Source organism: Heptranchias perlo, chromosome 2 (genome assembly GCF_035084215.1).
Source record: "Heptranchias perlo isolate sHepPer1 chromosome 2, sHepPer1.hap1, whole genome shotgun sequence".
Taxonomy (NCBI): Eukaryota; Metazoa; Chordata; class Chondrichthyes; order Hexanchiformes; family Hexanchidae; genus Heptranchias; species Heptranchias perlo.
Window position 1 is genome coordinate 101,442,093 of NC_090326.1, and position 27,083 is coordinate 101,469,175.

At 42.1% G+C, this 27,083-nt stretch overlaps 1 protein-coding gene across 1 annotated transcript in view; it reads right to left on the minus strand.

Annotated features, from left to right (window-relative positions):
- The window catches only part of mocos (molybdenum cofactor sulfurase), a 224,897-nt gene that overhangs the window by 58,797 nt on the left and 139,017 nt on the right, over nucleotides 1-27,083 (minus strand). Inside the window, exons 9-10 of the mRNA XM_067996069.1 lie at nucleotides 15,777-15,939; nucleotides 4,385-4,472 (exon numbers count right to left, since the gene is read on the minus strand). Coding sequence (XP_067852170.1) covers nucleotides 4,385-4,472; nucleotides 15,777-15,939 — 251 coding nt within the window. The remainder of the gene's footprint in view (nucleotides 1-4,384; nucleotides 4,473-15,776; nucleotides 15,940-27,083) is intronic.

A 27,083-nucleotide genomic window follows, 5' to 3' on the forward strand; every position in this document is an offset into this window, starting at 1 on the left:
AAGAGAAATAGAGTGATAAAGGGGAATGTGGGTCCATTAAAGACAGAAGCAAGTGATACTATAATGGATAATAAGGAAATGACAGACTTGTTAAATGAATACTTTGTATCTGTTTTCACAGAAGAGGAAGAGGCCAAAATACCAGAGGTACATGGGAACCTAAAAATAAGTCAAAGGGAGGAACTTATTGAATTTAATATAAGTAAGAAAATGGTATTGGAGAAAATAATGGGACTTAAGGTAGAGAAATTGCCACGACCTGATGGTTTCCACCCTAGAGTACTAAAATAAACAGATGGGGAAACTGAAGACGTGTTAGTCATAATTTTCCAAAACTCTCTAGATTCCGTAATTGTGCCTTTGGATTGGAAAATTGCAAATGTCACTACATTATTTAAGAAAGGAAGGAGAGAGTAACCGGTAAACTACAGACCTGTCAGTTTAATGTCAGTTGTGGGGAAGTTATTGGAATCTAGCATCGAGCAGAGCAACAGAGCACTTGGACAAGTATGGGCTGATCAAAGAGTCAGCACGGATTTGTGAAGGGTAAGCCATGTCTCAATAATCTAGTTGAATGCTTTTGAGAGATCACAATCATGATGGATAGGGGAGTGTCTATGGATGTTGTGTATATGGACTTCCAGAAGGCATTTGATATGGTTTTGCACAAGAGACTATTAGCAAAAGTAAAACTCACGGAATTGGAGGTATCCTTGTGACATGGTTTGGTAATTGGTTGCAAGATAGGAGACAAAGAGTAGGGATAAAATAAATGTACTCTGATTGGCGGGATGTGACAAACGGTGTTACCAGTGATCTGTACTGGGTTCTCAGCTTTTCACCATATATATCAATGATTTTGATGAAGGAACAGAGAGTTATATATTCATGTTTGCAGATAGCACTATCTTAGGAGGCACAGTAAATTGGGTAGATGGGATCAGGATGTTAGAAAAGGACATGGACAGATTAGGTGTGTGGGCAGAGAGAGTTCAATGTGGGGCAGTGTGAGGCCATCCACTTTGGATCCAAGAAAGACAAATCGGACTATTTTCTTAACAATCCTCTGTGTGGAAAAAATTCTCCTCAATTCCCCTCTTGTTCTTTTGCCAATTATTTTAAATCTTTGACCTCTGGTTACTGACGCACTTGCCAGAGGAAACAGTTTCTCTCTATTTGCTCTATCAAAACCCCTCATTATTTTGAATACCTTTATTAGATCTCCCCTTAACCTTCTCTGCTGTAAGGAGAACAATCCCAGCTTCTCCAATCTCTCCACATAACTGAAGTCCCTCATCCTTGGTATCATCCTGGTAAACCTCCTCTGTACCCTCTCCAAGGCCCTTCCTAAAGTGTGGTGCCCAGAATTGGACACAATACTCCAGCTGAGGCCTAACAAGTGATTTGTAAAGGTTTAGCATGAATTCCTTGTTTTTGTATTCAATGCCCCTATTTATAAAGACAAGTATCTCGTATGCGTTCTCAACCGCCTTATCAACTTGCTCTGCTACCTGCAAAGATTTGTGAATATGCACCCAGGTTCCTTTGCTCTTGCACTCCCCTCAAAATAGTACCATTTACATTATACCGCCTCTCCATGTTGTTCCTCCCAAAGTGCAGCACTTCACACTTATCCGCATTAAATTGAATCTACCATGTGTTTGCCCAGTCTGTCTATGTCCTCCTGAAGTCTGCAACTATCCTGCTCACTATTTACTATGTTGCCAAGTTTTGTATCATCTGCAAACTTCAAAACTGTACTCCCCATACCCAAGTCAGGTCATTTATATATAACAAGAAAAGCAATGGTCCTAATACTGATCCCTGGGAGACCCCACTGTATACTTCTCTCCACTCAGAAAAACATCCGTTCACCACTACTCTCTGCTTTCTATTCCTTAGCCAATTACGTACTTGGCTTTATAATTGGGGCACTGAATACAAGCCAAATATTTAATTGAGGGTTTAAAATGATAAAAGGATTTGATAGACTAGATACAGAGAAAGTATTTCCTCAGGTGGGGGAATCTTTAACAAGGAGACACAATCTTAAAATTAAGCCTAAGCCATTCAGGAGTGAAATCAGAAAGCATTTTTTCACACAAAGGATAATGGGAATATGGAATTCTCTCCCCCAAAAGGCTGTGGATGCTGTGTCAATTGAAATTTTCAAGACTGAGATCAACAGCATTTTAATAGGTAAGGGTATTAAGGGATATAGAACAAAGGCAGGTAAATGAAGTTGAGATACAGATCAGCCATGATCTACTTGAATGGACAAACAGACTCGAAGTGCTGAAAAGCTGTCATTTGTCTTGTAAAGGGGTGGATGTAGGTTCCTCACCGGACCTCTGCTGTTTTCCTGCAGGCTCTGCCGGTCTCCTGCTGAAGTTACAATGGGAGACTAGTGCAATCCCTGAGGAATTGCCGCCCCATTAGGACAAGGCAGGACAGAGACAAAGTATAGATCAGGAAGATCTTGGTATGTACGGGCTGATTGCTGCATTGTCCTTGGACGAATATCCTTTTCACAGATCACTCAAAATGTTTTAATTGTGTCCCAAGTAAGGGGTTCAAACCAATCAATTTTAGTATCATTTAAATTATGTTTGATTAGCTGTATTTATGTGTGAAATGCTTTTTTGAATCCTATGAATGATTGACACACCTAATGTAATTATAAGAAATACAGGGCCAATTTTCCTCTCCTGTGTGCCTGACAAATGTTCAGTTCCCAGGTGCTAAGGAGAGGAAAGAAAGTTGGAGATCTGTGATACGGGGTCTCCACCCTCTTTACATGCCCAGGATTTCCTGTGGATCCTCTGAGTGAACATGGAGTGCTTGCACCCAGAACAGGCCCAAGGGGCACCTATGTAAATGAGGAGGTAGAGCCCTAACTGGATCTTCTGCCTCATCTTCCTCTTTGTTTGCCACGTGGGCACCTAAACACAGGGGCACCCAGAAGATGTTGCGTTTGGCCCCTCTCAGATTGGAGGTGAATATATCTAATTTCTTTATAGGTTCCCAATGGATGCTAGGGGCTCGAGGCCTCCTGGCTGCTGTTTTTGGACAGTAGCCAGAGGACCAGACAGCTGGCAGCCATTACTGCTGCTGCAGACCTCTCAAATATTTCCATAATTTTGAAAACTTGTATTAGATCCATTCTTAACCGTCCCTGTTCCAGTATAAACTGTTCCAATTTTTCGAACCGTTCTTTGTCACTATGGTATCATTCGAGTGAATCTTCGCTGTGCCCTTTTCAAGGATTTAATATACTCCCTATAATGGATTGCCCAGAATGGCACACAAAATTAAACTGTGGCCTAGCCAATGTCTGATACAAATCACTTCCTTGATTTTGTATTCAATGTCCCCACATTTAAAATCCACCATTCCGTTTACCTGGCATTTTCTGCTTGCCTTCTCACGTTTAAAAATCTATCTCTCTGTCCCTCCACTCTGTAAAGAATTTAGGGTATACTTCCTTTCACTGTTCTTTTTCCAAAATGTACTACTTCACATTTCTCTTCACTGGACTGCACCTGCCACTCTGCTAACCATTCCATGTCCTCGTGTAGTGTCTTGCATTCTTCACAGTTTGCCATGTCCCCTAATTTGGTATTATCAGCAAACTTCATCTTGTGCCTTTGTCCAAGCCATTTATATAAATGGAGAATAAAAGAGATCCCAGCACAGATCCCTGGGACCTGACAAATTCATGGCCGTTCGGCATACTCGCATCGTAACATCAGCAGGAGTCCACTGGAACAGCCGGAAACTAGGTCAAGAGCCGGATGTGCCAGGGTCTGGTGTTCCATAGGGGGATTCCAAGATAGCCTATTCAGGGAAGCACTTCTGCCTGCCGGGAATATCACCATCAATGTAGTAGGGGCTGGTATTGGGGACTCGCTAGGTTATGTCCAGCAATAACCCCACGGCATAAAACTCCTCTTTTAAAAGAAAATCAGGAGGTTGAATATTTTTCTCTATCAATTAACAACCCACTAACAAAGTTACATTCTTAGGAACTACACTTGTGAAAAGCCATATGTTCCTGACATTTCATTAGCAACTATTAATTATGAAGAAAAAAGGCATTCTTCATTTTCATTAAAGGAGGAATTTCATCCCCAAGGACTCAAGTTCCATTTCTTTAATTCTAATCCTGAACGTGCATACAGAACAGCACACCATCTGCTCATTCAGCTTACATTGTGCTGTATCAAGTTTTAATACTTTGCCTACAGTTCAATCAATTAATTGGCAGTCCACCTTGGCTCATCCATTGAAACTATTCAGGCCCTGACTGCGAAAGCAAATGGTGCAAATGCCGTAGGCAATAAACACATTTGTAAATTGTTGTAAACTTGTCTCGGATACTTACCTGTCTCCACAGACTTTGGTTTGGCAGAACTGAAATGGAATTTGTTTTCCGTCTTCTTCTTCTAGAGACACCATTATGGGATCCATTCCTGAGGGATTGAAGCAAACTAACCATCAAAGTTTTAGTATGTCAGAAAGCATCTTGCAGTCACTCCGAATATATTCTTGGCACTGTCTCTAGTTTATGTCTCGGCTCGAACCTTCCTCCATCAAACAGGTTCTGCATTGTGACTCAACACCACGGTACATGGGAGCATTTTAGAATTCAGCAAAGGAGGACCAAGAAATTGATAAAGAAAGGGAAAATAGAATATGGGAGTAAACTAGCAAGAAACATAAAAACGGATTGTGAAAGCTTCTATAGATATGTAAAAAGGCAAAGGCAAATGTGGGTCCCTTACAGACAGAGATGGAAGAATTTATAATGGGGAATAAGGAAATGGCAGAGAAATTAAACAAATACTTTGTGTCTGTCTTCATGGAAGAAGACACAAAAAACCTCCCAGAAATATTAGAGAACCAAGGGTCTGGCGAGAATGAGAAACTGAAAGAAATTAGTATTAGTAAAAAAATAGTACTAGAGAAATTAATGGGACTGAAAGTCGATAGATCCCAAGGACCTGATGATCTACATCCCAGGGTTTTGAAAGAGGTGGCTATAGAGATAGTGGATGCATTGGTTGTCATCTTCCAAAATTCTATACATTCTGGAATGGTTCCTGCAGATTGGAGGGTAGCAAATGTAACCCCACTATTTAAGAAAGGAGGGAGAGAGAACAGGGAACTACAGACCCGTTAGCCTGACATCAGTAGTAGGGAAAATGCTAGAATCTATTACAAAGGATGTGATAACAGGACACTTAGAAAGTAATAATAGGATTTGGCAGAATCAACATGGATTTAGGAAAGGGAAATCATGTTTGACAAACTTGTTGGAGTTCTTTGAGGATGTAACTAGTAGAATAGATAAGAGGGAATCAGTGGATGTGGTGTATTTGGATTTTCAGAAGGCTTTTGATAAGGTCCCACACAGGTTGGTGAACAAAGTTAGAGCACATGGAATTGGGGGTAATATACTGGCATGGATTGAGAACTGGTTAACAGACAGAAAACAGAGAGTAGGAATAAACAGGTCTTTTTCAGGTTGGCAGACTGTGACTGGTGGGGTACAGCAGGGATCGGTGCTTGGGCCCCAGCTATTCACAATCAATATCAATGATTTGGATGAGGGGACCAAATGTAATATTTCCAAGTTTGCTGATGACACAAAACTAGGTGGGAATGTGAGTTGTGAGGAGGATACAAAGCGGCTTCAAGGGGATACAGACAGGCTAAGTGAGTGGGCAAGAACGTGGCAGATGGAATATAATGTGGAAAAATGTGAAGTTATCCACTGTGGTAGGAAAAACAGAAATGCAGAGTATTTTTTAAATGGTGAGAGATTGGGAAATGTTGATGTTCAAAGGGGCCTGGGTGTCATAGAGTCATACAGCACGGATAGAGGCCCTTCGGCCCATCGTGTCCGCGCCGGCCATCAGCCCTGTCTACTCTAATCCCATATTCCAGCATTTGGTCCGTAGCCTTGTATGCTATGGCATTTCAAGTGCTCATCCAAATGCTTCTTGAATGCTGTGAGGGTTCCTGCCTCCACAACCCTTTCAGACAGTGAGTTCCAGACTCCAACCACCCTCTGGGTGAAAAAGTTCTTTCTCAAATCCCCTCTAAACCTCCCGCCTTTTACCTTGAATCTATGTCCCCTTGTTATAGTACCCTCAACGAAGGGAAAAAGCTCCTTAGTATCCATCCTATCTGTGCCCCTCATAATTTTGTACACCTCAATCATGTCCCCCCTCAGCCTCCTCTGCTCCAAGGAAAACAAACCCAATCTTCCCAGTCTCTCATCATAGCTGAAGCGCTCCAGCCCTGGTAACATCCTGGTGAATCTCCTCTGCACCCTCTCCAAAGCGATCACATCCTTCCTGTAGTGTGGCGACCAGAACTGCACACAGTACTCCAGCTGTGGCCTAACCAGTGTTTTATACAGCTCCATCATAACCTCCTTGCTTTTATATTCTATGCCTCGGCTAATAAAGGCAAGTATCCCATATGCCTTCTTTACCACCTTATCTACCTGTTCCGCCGCCTTCAGGGATCTGTGAACTTGCACACCAAGATCCCTCTGACCCTCTGTCTTGCCTAGGGTCCTCCCATTCATTGTGTATTCCCTTGCCTTGTTAGTCCCTCCAAAGTGCATCACCTCGCACTTTTCCGGGTTAAATTCCATTTGCCACTGTTCCGCCCATCTGACCAACCCATCTATATCGTCCTGCAGACTGAGGCTATCCTCCTCACTATTTACCACCCTACCAATCTTTGTATCATCAGCGAACTTACTGATCATACCTTTTACATTCATATCCAAGTCATTAATGTCTTTCAGTGACTCATGTCCTTGTACATGAGTCACTGAAAGCTAACATGCAGGTGCATGCAGGTGCAACAAGCAATTCGGAAGGCAAATGGTATGTTGGCCTTCATTACAAGAGGATTTGAGTGGAGGAGTAAAAATGTCTTACTGCAATTATATAGGGCCATGGTGAGACTGCACCTGGAATATTGTGTACAATTTTGATCTTCTTACCTAAAAGGATATACTTGCCATAGAGGAAGTGCAACAAAGGTTCATCAGTCTGATTCCTGGGATGGCGGGATTGTTGTAGAAGGAGAGATTGAGTAGACTAGGCCTGTATTCGCTAGAGTTTAGAAGAATGAGAGGTGATCTCATTGAAACATACAAAATTCTTACAGGGCTCGACAGGGTAGATGCAGGGAGGATGTTTCCCCTAGCTGGGGAGTCTAGAACCAGGGGTCACAGTCTCAGAAATAAGGGGTAGGCCATTTAGAACTGAGATGAGGAAAAATTTCTTCACTCAGAGGGTGGAGAATCTTTGGAGTTCTCTACCCCAGAGGGCTGTGGAGGTTCAGTCATTGAGTACATTCAAAACAGAGATCGATAGATTTCTAGATATTAAAGGCATCAAGGGATATGGGGATAGTGCAGGAAAATGGTGTTGAGGTAGAATATCAGCCATGATCTTGTTGAATGGCGGAGCAGGCTCAAGGTGCCAGATGGCCTATTCCTGCTCCTATTTCTTACGTTATTTCCTGCCTTCAAATATACTTTATTTGGAGGCTGGCAGGATTGTTGAGAGAGATTTTCCTCGTCTTCAAGGAACATTAAAGGGTAAATTTTTCAAGTCCTCGTCCGCGATGAGGTACTTTGCACGCCATAAGCGCACATCGAGGCCCTCTCCCCACAATGCTCCGATGCATGCTGGAGGTTTGTGAGGTACATTGCCACATTCAAGGACACAGAAAATCTACCCTTAAATGAATTCTCCAAGGTCAAAGCACAGCCTGGAGATTCACTGTATTCCTGATCTCAGGGGAACAACAGAGAAAGTTTGAAGAGATAAGCACGCTCCTTTGCTACCAACCATAAGCTAAATGTTCTAAATGTATGGGGTGTCACCTTTTACAACGCCCTGCACGTCATTTCTCCCTGGGTGTGTGGTAGTAGATTTACTGTTCTTTGTGCCAGCAGAAATATCACAACTGTCCACAAATCTGATTTTTGTCTTGTGGGTGACATCATTATTTTAAAGAATGTCTGCTGTGTGAAATTAACTCATTCCATGCCCATTTTTCCTGACTGCTTTTTTTTGTGTAGCAATACTTTTTTTCCAAAATGTAAATGTTCCACCATGCAAAATTGGAATTTTGTCTGAGAATAATTTTACTCTAATTTCAAGTCTAATATAAATGTAAAAAATCTATTAGTTTTCATTCAATTAAAAGGTGTTGTTTTTCTTATCATTATCTTTTTTTTAGTCTGGAAGAGACACCACTGGTGTTGTGGAGTGTGCCCTGGGGAGTCGATGTCTAGTTCTGCAGAAAAATAATGGTTCCACTGGTGATTGACGTTCACTAATTACCAGTCGCTAACCCTGGAAGTTCTGATTGCCCTTTGCAGCATTCAGTAGAAGCTCACTTTCAATTTTACAACATGCACAGTGGATGAGGAATGGTGTTTTGTTTAGTTATGGCGTCGGTGTTAGAAGACACAATTAGAAAAATGCACATAACCTCAGAATACATCATTTTCAACAGAACAATGAATCTTTAAATTGCAACAATATGCAATTTTTTTACCACAATAAGACTAACTATGCCATAGTCTGATTATATTTTGGTGGACAAAAAGCAAAATACTGCAATCTGGAACAAAAACAGTAAAGGCTGGAAACACTCAGCAGGACATGCAGAATCCATGGCGAGAACAAAAGTCGACATTTCAGGTGCACACTTCCTCAGAACTGGAAGGGGGAAGGGGGAGAAATACAATCACACATTCAGGAAAAGAAATAGAATTACCTCTAAAGTGCTCAGGTCGATAATAGGAGATGGTTAAATTGCAGAAGTGATATTTACATGAGACAAAGGGAGGTATAATGAGAGAAATCAAATCAAATAATAAAAAAGACATATATGTGATACAAAGAGTGTGAATAGCTAAAGGAGGATGGCTAAGTTGGGGATAGGTATGTAGAAAGGGAAGCACGAAAAACTGGCAAATCGAAACAGGCTCCTGTAGCCCAAGAGTCTAGTCAACACCAAGGGAGTAGCCCATCCTGCCAGCAGTGTACTGACAGGGAGGGGTCCCTACCCCAAGCACCTGCTCTTTCCCCCATCTCCAGAAATGCCAGCATACCCTAGGATGGGTGGGTACGGGCCTCAAATCCAGGCCTCAATGGAATGGCAACAGCTGATATCCACCCATCCCTCAGCACAGCAGCATTCACCAGGCCTCTGGCCTTTCCCCTCAGAGCATCAGGCCAGTGCAATGTGGAAGGTGACACCAGGCTGCCAGGAGTTAGCTCCAGATGCAGTCAGCAATGGCTCCCGCTAGGATCAAGCTGCCATTTGACAAGGGCCACCTCAGTCCCATAAACCTTCTATGGAACACAAGCAGCTAAAAAACCATCTCCCAGAATCCTAGCCCTCAGGTGGCACCTAGAAGAAGCACGAGAATAGGTAAAGAAAAAGGCACATGTAGGCACCCAGGGAAGCACGGTGTTGAGCAAGAGTAGTTTGATTGTGTCCACTCTAGAATTCACTGTATAAAGTAGAATGTGGACTGACATGGTGCTTTGTTATTGATGGAGGTTAGAATTTTACAGGAACGAGCACACTTAGTTGGTGCTGATTTCCTTACTCAGGCGATGATTATTGGCATGTTCACGTCAGGGCAAAGAGGACTGATCTCTTGTCACATTGTAGGATGGGTAGTGGATTAGAGGAATCTGCTGTTATTTCAAAATGGGGGAGAAGGAGGTCAGACTTTGACGTCAAAGGTATATTATGTTACATAGAAGAGAAGACTTCAGCGATGAGAAGTGCTGTGATGCATCTTGCAGTAAGTGTCCTGTGCTGCTCCTCCTCTTCCATGATAATGGCATTTAAGATTACGCCCATAGTGAATACCATACCTGCTCCTGGGAAGCCCTGCGGGAGGGAGTAGAGTGGGTCTGACCCTGTGAGAAGCACTCAGAAACAAGGCCAAGTGCCTCTAGGCAGAATGGCAAAAAAAATGCTTTTCAAAAGCATTTCCCAGCTGCAGAAATCTGTATTCAAAATCTCCAGATTCTTCTGTGTCAGGAACTCCTCAGTTCCGCTTTGATCAGCTGATCCTGGGCAGCTGCTGCAATCTCACAGAACTCTGTGTAGGATACCCGGAGTGTAAAAGGAATGTAAAATCAGGAACCAGAGCTGCCGCGTCACTGGTCGTCACTTTGACGTATGCAAACGAGGTCTGTCGGGATAGGGTGGGCGGATTACGAGAAGGCTCAAAAAGCGCGAGGGAAGTCGGGAGAAGTGTTTTAATGGCGGAAATCAGGCAGAAATAGCTTCCACCCGATTTTCCTGCCTAAAACAATTTCCTGTGCCAGTTATACGTCACTAATGCACTGAAAATGCTGAGGAAATTCAGCACCTATGTTTTCTTTGGACATTTCAGACAAGAAGTGTGAGTGGTATAAAAACAAGCTGGGTGAAACTGTATGTTAATTTGCCACACAGTCAGTTAATAAGTTCAATTATTCTGTTATACGTGGAACCAGTTCTAGAAAGGCGGTGGCCTGGAATTAGGACTCTGACCTCAGCTGTCATCTGGGGACAAATTATTTGAATGTAGCAATTAGTCTGCAGAAGTGCAAAAAATAATCTTATTTTCCTCAAGAAAAAAGGAAATAGCAAGTTACACAAGAAAATACATTAGCAACCCTCCTGAGTGCTGCTCCATCTATACATTCTGTCAAATACACACTATAGCCATTAGTCTTCTTTCTATCTTCCACTCACTACATTCCCAGGGAGTTTCCCAGAGATAGCATCATTAGGTGGCTCACTAATGAACTGGTCTACATGACTTATTCAAATGTATTGGTTCATTTTGCAGAATGTTAGTGCTGGAATCACAATCTTAGTCATTCTCCCACTGACACTCCTATTTCATACATTCTGTTCCTTTAAATTTGAAAGAAATGAACTACATTACATAATGAACATAGGAACATGAGTAGGCTATTCAGCCCCTCGAGCCTATTCCGCCATTCAATGAGATCATGGCTGATCTGTACCCTAACTCCATTTATCCACCTTGGCTTCATATCCCTTAATACCCTTGGTGAGCAAAAATCAATCGATTTCAGATTTAAAAATTATTAATTGAGCTAGCATCTACTGCTATTTGTGGGAGAGAGTTCCACATTTCTACCACCCTTTCCGTGAAGAAGTGTTTCCTAACTTCTCTCCTGAATGGCCTGGCTCTGATTTTAAGGTTTTCCTACACTCCCTCACCAGCAGACAAAGTTTCTCTCTATCTACCCTATCAATTCCTTTCAAAATCCCCAAAACCTCAACAGATCACCCCTTAACCTTCTACATTCCAGGGAATATAAGCCTAGTTTATGTAATCTCTCCACAAAAGTTAACCCTTGGAGCCCTGGTAACATTCTGGTGAATCTACACAGCACTACTTCCAAGGCCAATATATCCTTTCTAAGGTACGGTGCCCAGAACCATACACAGTACTCTAGATGTGGTCTAACCAGGGATTTGTATAGCTGTAGCAAAACTTCCTCCCCATTATATTCTAGCCCTCTAGTTATAAAGGCTAAAATTCCATTAGCCTTTTTGATTATTTTTTGTACCTGTCCGCTACATTTTAGTGACCTGTGTACATGGACTCCTAAATCTCTTTGGGCCTTTATTGTACCTAGCTTTTCACCATTATAAAAATACTCGGATCTATCCTGGTATGATTTTTCGCCCTCAAAGCTTTTAAGCTCCAGTTTTGCAATGCTGTCAAAACTGTGGCATGGGTGCGCACCTGCACCTGTAGGATAGGGAGTAGGCTTTGCCAAATTTTGTAACCTAAGGCTGACCCCTAATTTGAATAGGCTAAAAACAGAGGAAAAGCTTGCACAGAGACCTTGGGCTGTAGGACACTCTGGTGTGAGGCACCAGCTCTTGAAAACTGCAGCTTCCCATAAAAGGGGAAGTTGGGATGGCAGTAGAAAAGTGGCCTATAATTATTCATGATGACCACAGTTGGAAACATGTACATAACCCTGTTTCCTTTGATGCTGAGGAGATGGAGGTGCAGGTGATGTACCAAAAGAGCCTTATTCAGGGCTGAAGGCTACCTTCCAGTAAAAGCACTGGTGCTCGCTCCATGGAGGAAGGCTGTCGACTGAGTCAATGCAGTCACCCAGCTTCCTTGTAACTGACTACAAATGAAGAAAAAGTGTGCTGTGCTGTGAGTGTTGTCATCAATTTTCAACACATTTCTTATAGGGCCCATCAAATGTGGCGTAAATCTAAACTGGGAAGTGCCGCACCCTCTGGGAGGTACCATTTCAAATACTGTACACAGCTGTTACCCTTTTGCACACACTCTTTCATTGTGCCTAATCCCCTGGCACACTTTTCTTGAAGGGAGAGATGACAACGGATGATGAGATGTCCAGGTCAAAGTGTTCCTCTACTGTTAGGAGGTTTCTCAGTCGTGTCAGCAGCCATCGGTGATGATGATAACCTGTCTTCTAAGAGCCATCCACCCAGTATTTCCTCTCCTCTAAATGGGGGTGCCTTGGAATGCTGCACAATGAGGCATCAATTTTGCTTCATAGATAACAGCCACTGACGAGCATGATAATGTGTTATCATGGTTAGACACCACCTGAACATGCATTGAATGCAAGTCCTTTCTGTTCATGAAGGCTATGGGGTTGATAATGAAGAGCCCGAATACCCACATGTGCCACATGCTACTCTCTGCACTTGAGGGAACCCTGCCACCGCTGAAAGCTACACATGCGGAACAGCTGATGTCTCGTTTCCATTAGAAAAGTGTTGCCCTTTGTAAACATCACTACTCTGATACATATGTACACTACAAGTTGCTTGATGTGGCAAATTTTCCCTGCAGTGGCTTGGAAGGATGCAGTAGCATGAAAGCTTTGTGTTGTGGTAACCTTCCTTACTCTGATGCAGATGTTGTATCTAGATCAATGAAAGAAAAGAAAGACTTGCATTTATAGAGTGCCTTTCATCGACCTCAGGACGTCCCAAAGCACTTCACAGCCAATGAATTACTTTTTGAAGTGCAGACACTGTTGTAATGTTGGGAAATGCAGATGGCACAACTCTGTGGCAGCCTATCTTGTGAAGCAGAAGCAGCGAAAATAGGGCTCCCCAAGATGTCCAGTTAAAGGTCCTGAGGTAGCTCCAGGCATGGCCAAAACAGCTTAGAAGATGTTGCATGTGTATTAGTTGGCCCCTCACGAACTTCCCTTCCTCATCTCAACTGTGCAGCGTGTTCAGAAGCTCCAAAGGTATGCCCACCCTTATCCAAAAATGGAAGACTATCTAGAAAAGCCAACTAACACATAAAGCAAAATACAGCAAGAGGTAAATAAAATTGCAAAAAATAATCCAAAGATTATCAAAAACCTATCTTCCTCCTTTAAGAAGCCTGTTTCAGGAGGCCCGTCCCAGTACTCAAGTACACTCAGTAATTATGGCAAGGTTGTGCTGTGCCACCTGAAGATATAAAATCCCAGAGGCATAAAAGTTTACAATGGAATCTTAATATTTAAATGAGGCCATTCTTGCTGGTTGCACAGTCTCATTATTCCCCACCCCCCACCAAATCACGCCTTATAAATTCAGGTATACAGCGAATTGCACGCACAAAAATAATGGACTCAATTTTACAATCTCTGCCTGCTGTGTGCAGGGTCTTTCAAAATCAAGGCTTCACTATCATAATGTTTGCAATGCTAAACTCATAAACAGACCTCGTACAAAAGGTAGCTACTGTATGACATTAATCAGGGCCAGAGTGGTCTACTGGACTAGTATCGATCGCCTAAAGGGGTCAGAGAGGAATTTTCCAAGATTTTTGTTTTCCTTAATTGGCCTGGGATTTTGTCTGGTTTTTCACCTCTCCCAGGAGATTACATGGTTTCGGGGTGGGGAGGGAGTGTAAACATTGTGATGCACAAGGCATCGCAGTTGTGTGGGACAGACTGGATGGATCAGAGGGTCTTTTCCTCTCTGTCATCGTTCGTATGAAAGCTTTTTATTGTATAAACACCAGTACAAGGACTGAATTAAGCCCTGAGAAAAATTACACTCTAGGTATTGTATTTAAATCAGCTTTTCTACTTTCTACATGTACCTTGTATATTATAGGCTCTCTCTGTGAAGGGGTTTTGCCAAAGGATTTTTCAGCTATAATTTAAGCAGGAAGCCCAGCCTTTTTCTCCATGGGGGTTCTGCTTGGATTGCCACAGTCTTTGGCACACTAGGAGGAGGAGGAGAAAAACAGTGATGCAGCTGAAGAGTCAACATGTTAGAGGAGGCATGCTCACAGATGCTCTTACTGTCCCAGCCTTGCGTACAGGCCAAAAGGAAAATACCTGCAGTTCCCTGAAGAGCAATACATGAATAGGCTATGTTTCCTTGCTGGAAGATCTTCTTCTTTCAGGGCTGTCCAGAAGCAATTAGTGTGGAGCCCAAAGGAAATCCCGGGTCTAGGAGCGGAGTGCCCAAACTTGCTCTCTTCTGTCACATTTAAATAATGTGGAGATGCCGGTGATGGACTGGGGTTGACAATTGTAAACAATTTTACAACACCAAGTTATAGGTGGGTTTTGCTGGACTATAACTTGGTGGACTATAACTTGGTGTTGTAAAATTGCTGGACTATAACTTGGTGTTGTAAAATTGTTTACATTTAAATAAAGGATGTGGCAGGTGGGTGTACATGGGAATGCACTTTTGGCCACAGCCATGAGGGCAGAAGAGGAAGTCTGAGCATATCCTTGGCCTTAAAGGCACCAGCACTATTAAAGGGGCAGGCCCACTTAAAGCACCATGGGAAAGCCAGAAGGATTTTTGTTTTGTAGCTAAAGGAGCAGGATTATTATTTGGACACTGTCTGATGAAGAATGGTAAGTTTTTAAATTAATGTGTGCCCGAAGCTGTGATTTTCATGTTGGTAGTCTTTACATTTATTTAAAGGTTCTGTCCCCCATGAATGGGTGCGTGCTATTGTGCCATGGCTGGGATGGCAGCCGCATCCAGACAGCTCTGCACTCGGCCTTGGAGGGAGCTGGAAAGAAGGCAGAACTATTGTGCCAAGCAGTAGGTAGAGGAACAGTAACAACAAGCGTGGTGCAGGGATAGGAAAAGTGTGCTGGTTTGACTGTGAGGTTTCTCCTCTTTATTGAGATGGAACAGATGTACGGTCAGGGAGTGGGTTTCCTACTCTCTGGTAGGGAAACACAGCAAAAAAAACTGCATCTAATTCAGCACAAATTAGCATAAGATGTTTGGTGAGATGTGGAAAAAGGGGTGGCCCTCTGAGGTACTAAGATACAGATTACTGACGAAGGTACAGATTTCCCTCTCGTTGGCAGGTTAGCCATGTAGTGGGAATACCATCTTCAATGTGAATCCATCACAACCCCACTGGAATCCCCTCCCAGAGCCCTCATTTACTATTCAGGGAGGGTTTGGAGCAGTAAGACCACCCGATAGGTTTACTGCCACTGAGAGGGAGGGAAATACGGTTCTGTGGCCAACTGTTCTATTCCCCACCACTGACATCAGTTATTTTGGGCACAAAAATTTAAAAGAAAGTAGAAAAAACCCTGACTTAGAGCTAAGCAATGGAGTGACCCGGAGGGTTTCTCAATAATATTTTCTTATGTTCATAACTATTTTTGAGATGAATGCCTGCAAGACCTGTTGGCTTTGCTAACCTTCTGCACTGATGGTCATGATCCCTTGCTCCAGGTCAATTTGTGGATGAATCAAACAAAGTCTGGGCTCCTGCTTTTGACTAAGACAAATGCCATTTTGGTTGACTATCATCCAGGTACGGTCATATAGCAAGCCATGCTTTCCAATAGGCCACTTCTTAACCTGTAAAGCAATAAAATAAATATAGGTACCATGGTAAAATTGGGTGAATGTTGTGTACTATAGACAATGCACTAAGAAGTCATGGTATACAAATCAAAGTAGTAGCAATTCTTACACATACATACTCCTTAGTGCAAAATGAAACTGCTCTGTATTTTCAGGGTAATGTCACCTACACCTTTTTTAAAAATTCATTTTTGGGATGTGGGCGTCGCTGGCAAGGCTGGCATTTATTGCCCATTCCTAGTTGCCAACTGAGTGGCTTGCTAGGCCACTTCAGAAAGCAGTTAACAGTCAACCACATTGGTGTGGGACTGGAGTCACATATAAGCCAGACCAAGTAAGGATGGCAGGCTTCCTTCCCTAAAGGCCATTCGTGACATCAGTTGGGATTTTCCGACAATCCAATAGCTTCATGGTCCCTTTTACTGATACCAGCTTTTTATTTCTAGATTCTTCAAAATCGCAAACTGCTAGGATTTGAACTTGCGTTTTCTGCATTATTAGTCCAGACCTCTGGAATTACTAGTCTGACAACTTCATGAAGTAACATACATAGTAAGTAACATCACTATTTAACTGCATTCATGTGATTTACAATTTAGGTTCAGAAAATATGAATTTCTGACTTCTGAGGCTGAATTAATCTGTACAGTTTGCCCAAAAGCCTGAGCCCAGACTTGATATTTTTGTGCAGAGCTGTGACTCTGTGAGTTGAATCCCTAGGGCTATGGGAAAAGAGCATGGTAGTGGGACTAATTCAATAATTCTTTCGAAGAGGTGGCACAAGCACGATGGGCCAAATGGCCTCCTTCTGTGCTATATGATTCTATGAATTTAGATTGTGCAGTCTGAGTATGTGTAGCGTGCCAAATTTCTCAGGAATGCATCAGTATCATGCAGATAGCTGCACTGATGGAATATTTTTCATTAGCTTCTAGCACATTCAACTGAGTAGTTTTTCTCCAAAAATGTTACAAAACAAGAGAACATTGCAAGAGCTCTAGAATCATAAAATCATAGAATCATGCTACACAGACGGAGGCCATTTTTAAAAATTCGTTCATGGGATGTGGGCATCACTAGCGAGGCTGGCATTTATTGATCATCCCTAATTGCCCTTGAGAAGGTGGCGGTGAGCCGCCTTCTTGAATCGCTGCAGTCCATTCGGTCCATCGTAGCTATGCCGGCTCTCTGAAAGAGCTACCAATTAGTCCCACACCCCTGCTCTTTCCCCATAGCCCTGCAATTTTTTCCTTTTTAAGTATATATTCAATTCCTTTTGAAAGTTACTATTGGATCTGCTTCCACTACTCTTTCAGGCAGTGCATTCCAGAGCAGAACAACTCATTGAGTAAAAGAAATTCTCATTTCCCCCCTGGATTTTTTGCCAATTACCTTAAATCTGTGTCCTCTGATTACTGATCCTCTTGCCAGTGGAAACAGTTTCTCCCCATCTTCTCTATCCAATCGCCTCATGATTTTGAACACCTCTATTAAATCTCCCCTTAACCTTCTTTGCTCTAAGGAGAACAACCCCAGATTCTCCAGTCTCTCCAAATAACTGAATTCCTTCATCCCTGGTACCATTCTAGTAAATCTCCTCTGCACCCTCTCTAAGGCTTTGACATCCTTTCTAAAGTGTGGTGCCCAGAATTAAACACAATACTCCAGCTGAGGCCTAACCAGTGTTTTATAAAGGATTAGCATAACTTCCTTACTTTTGTGCTCTATGCCTCTATCAATAAAGCCAAGGATTCCATATGCTTTTTTAACAGCTTTATCAATTTGTCCTGCCACCTTCAAAGATTTGTGTATGTGCACCCCCAGGTCTCTCTGTCCCTCTACCCCTTTTAAAACAGTACCTTTACTTAATATTGCCTCTCCTCATTTTTTCCTTCCAAAATGCATCACTTCACACTTCTCTATTCAAGTAAAATTTATATTCAGGTCAAAAAATCGGGGGGAGGGGGTAGTGGAGGGAGCGTATTTCTGCGCTTAAGCTGCGGCTGAACCTCTTTGAGGGAAACAAATGGAAAGGAACAGCAAGGGGGGAGGAGAGGAGGTAAGCCAGTTGGAGTTGAAGGTATTTCTAGACTATCGCCACCCGCCCTTGGGTGAGTGAGTGGGAGTGGGGGTGGGGGGAGTGGATGGAGGGTCAAGGGTGAGATGAGAGATGATGGAATTCAAGGAGGAGGATACAGGGGTTGAGAAGAGTGATGGTAGTGATGGGGTGGTAGGAAGGTGAAGGGGTAAGCAACGCAATGGGAATGAGGGGGTGGGCGACTTTCTCATCCAAAAAGGCCTGGATATGGAGATTCCCAGCAAGTGGCCCCAGCTGCTTTGGAGGCAGGACAGCATGGAGTAGAGGACCATCACTCAGAGGACACCTCAATGATAGCTGCGAGGGGCATCAGAACGCAATGTATCAGTGAAGTGCTCTCATGGTCTACCTTTGCCGTCACTATCATTACCCCTTCTCCCCCACCCTCACATAAATTCCTTCAATCCAGTACATGTCCTAGAATGCCACATCACATCAGGCCTCTTCGACTCCACATGACCATGCAAGTTTATATAATTTAAGTGATAACTGACCACAAAATATGTGCACATGCTCCTCTATTGCAAGGAACTCAAAAATGAACAGAACAGAAGCCATCCTACTCACTCCTCACACCATTCTTGGCCCATATTCAAAGGACTTAAACACATAAAATTAGTGTGCATCAACCTACCTGGATGACAATTGATCACTTTTTAACATGCAGGATAAGCTGCAGGATGGCCACGTGGCTGATATCAACAACCCTCTACATAGGAAAATACTGCAGTTCAGTGACATTGGGTTGCTGTTACTATTCTGTGGGAACTGTGATGACCATACTGACCTAGGCATCAAACACCTGATGCTGCAGATGATCTTTTGCCAGCCTGCAATGAGATGTAGCCAAAAAAGTTGTCCGGGGGGCGGGGGGCGGGGGGGGGGGGGGGGGAGTGATCTTGACTGCCACGGACAGTGCCATCCCTGTGGTACAGGTTGGTGCTGGAGTCTTTACAGATCTGCGACTGGCCCAGAGCTTGTGCAGCCAGTTCCCACAGTCTACCAGGTTGACATGTTGGTGCCTGCTGGTTTGGTGGTATAATAGCAGGTGGAGGGAGTCTGGCTCTGGTACTTGCTGATTTACTGGGCACCTTCTTTTACTTTGTACCAATTCAACCATGAAATACTGTAATTGTGCTGGTTGAAAACCAATGACCATCATTCATTTTAATTTGACTGCCAGGAACTCTTCACTTAGATGCCTTAGTATAGTATGCACCCTGAACCAAAGTACTGAATTTTGGGAAACCTGAATAATGGGAAAGCAGGTCTTCACTAGTAAAGGAATTTGACGCTGATATGGGAAGCATCGAGCTGCCACTTTGAGATATTCTTTGAATGTTTTGAAATATGCTCACTTTAACGACACTAAATAATAATATAACAAATATGTCATTGGTGCTGCAGATTTCTATATTTTCTCAGAACACAATAATAATTCTGAGCATTCAGATTCATTTATTTGAGGCTTCCATGCCAGCTTTCTATGTTCACTCGCTTCAATTCTGCTTTTAAATGGTATTATTTTTATTACTCTTACATCCCAGAAACAACATCAAAGCAGCTCTCTTTCAAAAAGACCTTTGATGATAAATTATACTAATTGAAATTGTCAGATCAAACAATGTAAAAAAGCAGGCTTCACAGCTATCCTCTGATTTGCAAAACCACATCTCCAGCAAATATCGTTTAAGTAGAAAATATCAATGATAATAGAAGTGACACCTAATTTAAATAAAATATTATTCACAAATCTTATTCACTGGTCCTTCAGTGGGGTTAGGTGCATTCATTTATGTGGGAATTCGCCCGATCATCCACTGTAACTTTGCAGAAGAGCCATGGAAACGGTGGGGAAATAGCGTAAATACTGTTTATGCCATTTTTCCGAGTTTCCACGGATCTTCTGCCAAAGTTCCGGCAGATGAATGGTAAAACCCCTTGGAAATTCAACCCCAGGATGTCTTCAGTGTTGATTTTGAGCTTATGGTAAGATTACAACAATGGAGCTTGGTTGTTCCATTGGTAGAACATTGAATCTTGCAGTGGGGGGAACCCTTGGCACATGTTCCAATTGTGTTACCTCAATGATACAATTACTTATTAACCCCTTTGTGATGGTAGAGTGCTTAGAGAAGGGTAAGAGCAGGGAAGTGAATAGTTGGGGAGAGGTGGGGGGAACAAATTCAATTACAACAAGTTGCATATATGTAGCATCTTTAATGTAGAAAAACATCCCAAGGCGATTCTCAGAGGTGTAATCAAAAAGAAAGGACACGAGACATAGAAGGAGATATTAGGAGGGGTGACCAAAAGCTTGGCCAAAGAGGTGGGTTTTAAAGGAGGGTCTTAAAGAAGGAGAGGGAGATAAAAAGGCAGAAGAGTTTAGGAGAGTAGGGCCTATGCAGCTGAAGGCATGGCCGTCAATGGTGAGCGAAGAGAGGGGAGATGTACATGAGGCCAAAGTCAGAGGAATGGAGAGTTCGGACAAGGGGGTTATAAGACTGGAGTTAACAGAGATAGGAAGGGCAGAGGCCATAAACAGATTTAAACATGAGAATGAAAATTTTGAAGTGAATGTGTTGGGGGACCAATAAACAATGTAGGTCAGCGAGGATAGGGGCGACGGGTGAGCAGGGTTTGGTGCAGGATATGATACGGGCGGCATTTTTGTTTGATTACGCCTCCGTGAAACGCCATGGGACATTTTTATACATTAAAGGTGCTATACAAATGTGAATGTTAATGGATATTTTTAAAGAACAATTATATGTTACTATTACACAGTGGGTTAAATTTTTCAGTTTTCCCACTGGATATTTTCCTTAGATTTGGTGTCTGCCATTAGGCAGACATCGTGGTCCTTATGAATCAGAGTGTGCCTTTTTCCTGCCCAATGTCTAGGGGAAGCGAGACCCAAGGGTCGAATGGAGAACCTTTGTCACTGTATTAGAATACATCACATGCCGTCACGTGAACTCGACTTCAGAAGGTGGAAAAAGATGTCAATCACATGGGATGTTTGAATTGAATGGCTTGACTCCTTCCTGGGAAACAATATCAACAACCTGTGATTGCAGGAAATTAATACTTATCCAGAAAGCTACAAGGGGACGCCATTCTGGACAGAATGGGGCTAAGGCTCTGCATTTAGTAGATACTAGCATTTTTAACTACCCTTTGTTCCACGGGAACAACCTACAGGCGCAAATTAATGCCTCTGGTGTGCCAGTCCGTAATGCATATTTTCAGCACAGTGCTGAAACAGCTAGCAGCACACCATTTTAACCGCTTGTACTATGACCTCAAGGAAAAGGAGTAAAATAATACACCATAAACCATCGCAGACTTATTCAAGAGATGCTGGCAAACTAATGGAATTTAACGTATTTGCTGTTGAGCATTCTGGATGGGATAGCATTAGCTTTCATAATGGTGAGTATCAGATCCTACAAGTTCTGATGGCACTTGACACTAATAGGATTAGTTCCTCTGTCAGTTCATCTAAATTTACTAAGATTAACATGCTTTCTTCTCAGTATCTTATGATTGAAACATTAGTGTAGCAGAGTCATATGGAAAGACTTTTAGAAATTTCCAGCACTTGTGGGAAGCACTTTTCTACAAATCTGGAGGCATTTTGTCACAGATTAGGTGCATGTGCTCAACCTGTGATTGCAGGAAATTAATACTTACCCAGAAAGCTACGAGGGGACGCCACTCTGGATAATAGTATAACAGCTGTGGGGTGATCAAACTTCTTTTATCCCTGACTGACAGTTCACATACAAAAACCTATTTTTCCATAAGCTAACATAGATAAGAATAACACTTCTGAGAAAAATAAATTCAGAATGGTGAATATGACTGGCAGTAATTCAGGGACGAAAGGCAAATTAGTTAATTGGCCAGAACACTGGTATAGCAATAAAATTCAGAAGGTGACGATAAAGGGAAAAAGCTGTGGCTGGGAGCCAATGATTAGTGGAATTCAGCTTTGAGCCATCTGCTGTTCACACTATTTATAAATGGTCTTATAATGTTGTAAAATTTACTGATAATACTATGCCATCAAGTGACACATTTTGACATATTTGATATATTGACAGCATGATTAATCAAGTGAATAGGTATGCAGATGGATTTTAATGTAGATATAAATGTAAAGTTATGCTCTTTGGAACAGGAAAAATAAATAGATAATGACGGGATGTTCATTAGTAATGGTAGAAAAGGATTTGTGTCTGATTACTGACCATTCATTGAAAGTATCGAGTCAACAGGAAGCTGTTACCAACAAGGCTAATCATGCTGTTGTGCCTCAAGGGAATTTCACTGTGTTATTTGAATCTTAAACAGATCACTAGGCCACATTTGGAAGACTACAGTTTTGGGCACTTTACCAAAAGACAATTGTGCATTGGAAAAGGATTCTGGGTTGTAAGTTATTAAGATAGATTCATAGAACTGAACTGGATTTCATTACAGAAAGGATTGTCAGGAGACGTGATTCAGGTCCTTGAATTAAGGAGAGGAATAAACAATGAGGATGTAGGTGGGATTTTTAATTTGAATTGTAAGCACAGAACCGGAAGATATGAGTACAAAACTATCAAGAATCAAGCAATACTTGGAATCAAAGAAACCTTTTTCTCACAGAACTCTGGATAAGTGGAATAATCTCCCAGATAATACTGTTAATACTGATTAACATCTGTAAAGAAGTGGTTGAATATTTAGATTGAAACTTTACAAAGATAAATACTGATGATCAATTGATGTCTGGAACATCATAATTCCTGAGTTGTTGGGACCATGGAAGTGTCATTACAAGGAAGACAACTGGACAGTGAGGAATAATATAGGTTCAGGGTGTAAATTTAGACAGGTATTCTGCAGTTTTGCTTGATTTATCTTTGAAAGGCACCGAGAAGTTTGTAGAACCCTTCCTCAGGAAATTACACATGTTCGACAGGAGTCCACTAATGTGGATAGTGCATCGTTTGTGGAACAAACAGAGTTGATAGCATAAATGCTCTTTTCTCATTCCGCGCTTCCTTAATTTTCAGACTATTTTGATGATGCTATACCTTGAAAGTAAAGAATGAACATCCACCTAGAAATTGTGGGGGAGCAGTTGCACTGGCTAAAGTACAGTGGGCAGGACTTCAACCCGACATTTTACAGTGGCTGCACTGCAAAAAATCACAGGTTCAACCAATTTAAGTAGTGGCATCTAGGCTGTGTAAAGTAATCCTGCAATGCCAGTGAGGGGATGGACAGGAGTTAGATTGTAGATGCATCTTGAAAGGTTGGAATATGGAGGGAGGGCAGAGAATCATTTCAGGATAGGCCAGGATCTGGCGCAGTGGCAATATATAAAGGGGATGAAATTCAACTTTGGTAGGGTGCAAAACGGGCAGTCGTGAATCGTCCGCCTGTTATACACCAATTGACTGTTATTGATCAGTGGAAAGAAAAATCAGGTAGCCGATTCGCTATTGCCCGTTTTGCGCCCCTGCCAAAGTTGAATTTCACCCCAAATCTCCTGCTGCTTAAAGCGTCTAAGTCAGCAGTTGGAGAAAGAACACGATTGGGAACAGCAGTTGAGAAAGACATGACAGAGAGAATAAAAGGAGAACTTTCAACTCCAGGGACTTTGAAACTGATATTTTGCTAAAAGATATTGGGAAAAAGAGGAGCCCACCATTTTGAAGTCAGGGGCAGAAGACCTCCAAGACAGGAATGCAAGACAATGTGGAGGGAGTTTGCATAGACACTCAGTGCTCCATTGGTCATACCTAGGATACCTCTCCAGTGTCGAAAGAAATGTAATGACCTCACCAGTACAGCAAAGGTACTTGTGATCTTTAACCTTTCTCAGTATACATGTGTGTTATATGAACTGTATTTAAATGTCAGTGACACCCACTGCCTGAAGAAGCCAGACTATCCTGCTGTCAACAAACATCTAATATCCTGTTCTCTTTCATCACAGAAGGTTGCCCACAATAATCGGCAGTTGCCCAACATTCGTCAGAGGAGGAGATAATGCAGATCCTAGGGAGGTGGTGAAGTAGCAAGGCTGTGGCAGCTACAGGATTGTCAGACCCATCAGGAGTTTGCCATAATTGTTGTCTAGAGTCGGTAATTGATTGGGAGGTAGGAGACAGAGAATGGGGATAAAGGAAATGTTCTTGATTGATGGGATGTGACAAGTGGTGCTCCCCAGTGATCTGTAATGGGGCCTCAGCTTTTCACCATATTTATTGATGACTTGGATGAAGGGATAGAGAGTTGTGTATCCAAGTTTGCAGATGATACTAAGTTAGGAGGCACAGTAAGTTCTAGATGGAAGCAGGAAGTTACAGAGGGACATAGCTAGACTAAGTGAGTGGGCAACAATATGGTAGATGGAGTTCCATGTGGGGAAGTGTGAGGGCATCCACTTTGGATCTGAGAAAGATTTGTCACTTGGGGTGGGCACATCTTCCATCCGCCCCCCTCCCCCTCCTCCCTTCCACTGGAATCTGTTGTGTTTTTTTTGGGGGGGGGGGTGCAGTTCTCTGGCTTATCTGAGTCTCATACCAAATCCCAATCCCCTGCTGGAAATCTGACATTTTTCTTCCCCTAACGATTGCGGAATTTCTAGGCTCAGATGGCAGAAGGCCAGCAAGATTGAATCACTGCCTTAAGCTCATTCTTAGATGTTTGTTACCTAGTTTACTTTTAAATGGTAATCTTTAAAATAAAAGTTTATATGGTAGCTGAACTAGGCACAGTAAAAATGATGAGACACATTTGAAAGGACAATAAGAAGGATAGTGACATAGAATTTACAGCACAGAAACAGGCCATTTGGCCCAACTGGTCTATGCCGATGTTTAAACTCCACACGAGCCTCCTCCCACCCTACTTCAATTAACCCTATCAGCATATCCTTCTATTCCTTTCTCCCTCGTGCCTATCTAGCTTCCCCTTAAATGCATATTAATAGAGGAAAATTAGGCAGGTTCCTTTGGAGGCGTGTACTCCAACCCAACATATTTTCTGATATTCGCTGCGCCAGGATGCAAACCCAGGGTAATCTCCCCAAGCACCTGAACGTATGCAGCATCACGCAATGCCATATACATTTAGCTCCTGCACCACTAAATGGCATTGGCAATATTTTTTCCCAGGTTGGCAGCTATTACAGAATATATCTAAAATAATGTAACATATAACAGCCCAATTCTGCAAGGCCCCATCAATGGTGCAGGACCTTACTAGCAGTGGTGCAGTTGGAAAACCAAGCATGTGACTAATTTTCCAACTATTTGAGGGCAAAAACTGAAATCATGCTATTTTAGTATTTAAATAACTTGCTAAAGGTCCACAGCAAATGTCATGCCTTCAGGCAAGGTGCTGACCACCCATAGAAACTGGGCATGTGATAGTCCTGTGACCTGGTCTGTTCAAATAGGTTTTTGTTTTAAAAGGCACACAGTAGTTTCTGGTGCAGGTATTTTTTTTAAACCTGTTTTCAATTACCTCTTGCTGAATTTTGCTCTATGCATTAGCTAATTTTGCTGGCTAGTTCTCCATTTTTGCAATTATTTTCCCTGAAATAACTTTCCTTCATGCTGCTGGCATTTAAATTGCACGATACAAAAAAAGTGAGGGTGGGTATTCCTTTGGAAGTTCTGCATGTACTGTATAATTGATATAAGGAGGAGTTCATGAGTGGTGAACAAATGCAGGCCCAATAATACCTGAGGTGATTTAGCCACACTCATTACTATGTTAGGAACTGTATTTATAGACACACCCACATGTACCTGGACATTTCAGAAGTGACCTATCTTTGATTCCTTTGCTTCACAAGACAGGTTGCCACAGAGTTGTACCATCTGCTGCACAATGACCTATGCACAACATCTGGATTAGGGACAGCCCTTCCTGTGGAAGCGAAGGTTACTACAGCATGAAGCTTTCATGCAATTGGATTCTTTGAAGCCGCTGCAGGAGATGTCCGCCACATCAGGCAGTCTACAGTCCACACATGTACCGTGCATTTTTGCCCGAGTAGAAAAATCGGGGCTAATGTGTGACACTATACAAATAATGAATGAATCAAAATCCCTTTCCATTGGAAAGAGCACTAACGATAATTGAATTCCTTTGTAAAGTAATGGGAATTTCTGAAACTTCTGCGTAGGAAATAGTTAAGTAATGTGACCAGTAGTTTGATATGGACCTTTGGTTTACAGAAGAATGTAGTCTTAATGTTAATTTCACTAACAAGTTTAAGTTTACAACAGAACTCTGTTACATCTGCAATAATACAATCATTTTAATCTCAGAAAACTTGATACAGCTTCTGATATTTAAATATAATTATTTTGCTGCTGAAGATATGTTCATGATGACGCACTCCTATACAGTTCGATGTATTAGACAATTAGTAAAATTTTTTCTCAGAGATTACTATGCCACTATAAATGATATACATGACAAAGCGTGAATACGAGTTCTTAAACAAGTATCACTAGAAAACATTGAATAGTGCTTAAACAGACAAATCAATGTACAGTAACAATTCAACCTGTTATGCCCCTTGCAGCAATCCATTGAATTCTCTTTTACTTTTATCCCAATGACCTTCAATTTGGGTAAAATATTATTTCACGACATTGGATGTACTATGAGTCCTTGAATTATTTATTATTTTACCATAACCATGTATACTCCCATACAGAATTTAGATGTTCCTCTCCCCACAAATATTGATAACAAGATGAATATTCAAAGTCTATTATGTATATATGGTGACAGCAGTGTCTGAATTTCACTAATTCAGTGTGTACACATTCCCAGTACACAAAGAATGCATCTGCTGACATTCATTAAGAAAAGTTCCTTATAGATGGAACAGTCATAGTTTTGAACGCTCGTGTGTGCTGAGATAGTTGAGCTCAACTGGGGATGTGCTGGGGCTGCTACAATTGGCCTCAGTATCCTGAAATAGAAAGGAAATAAAGACAGCCAGGATTCGCAT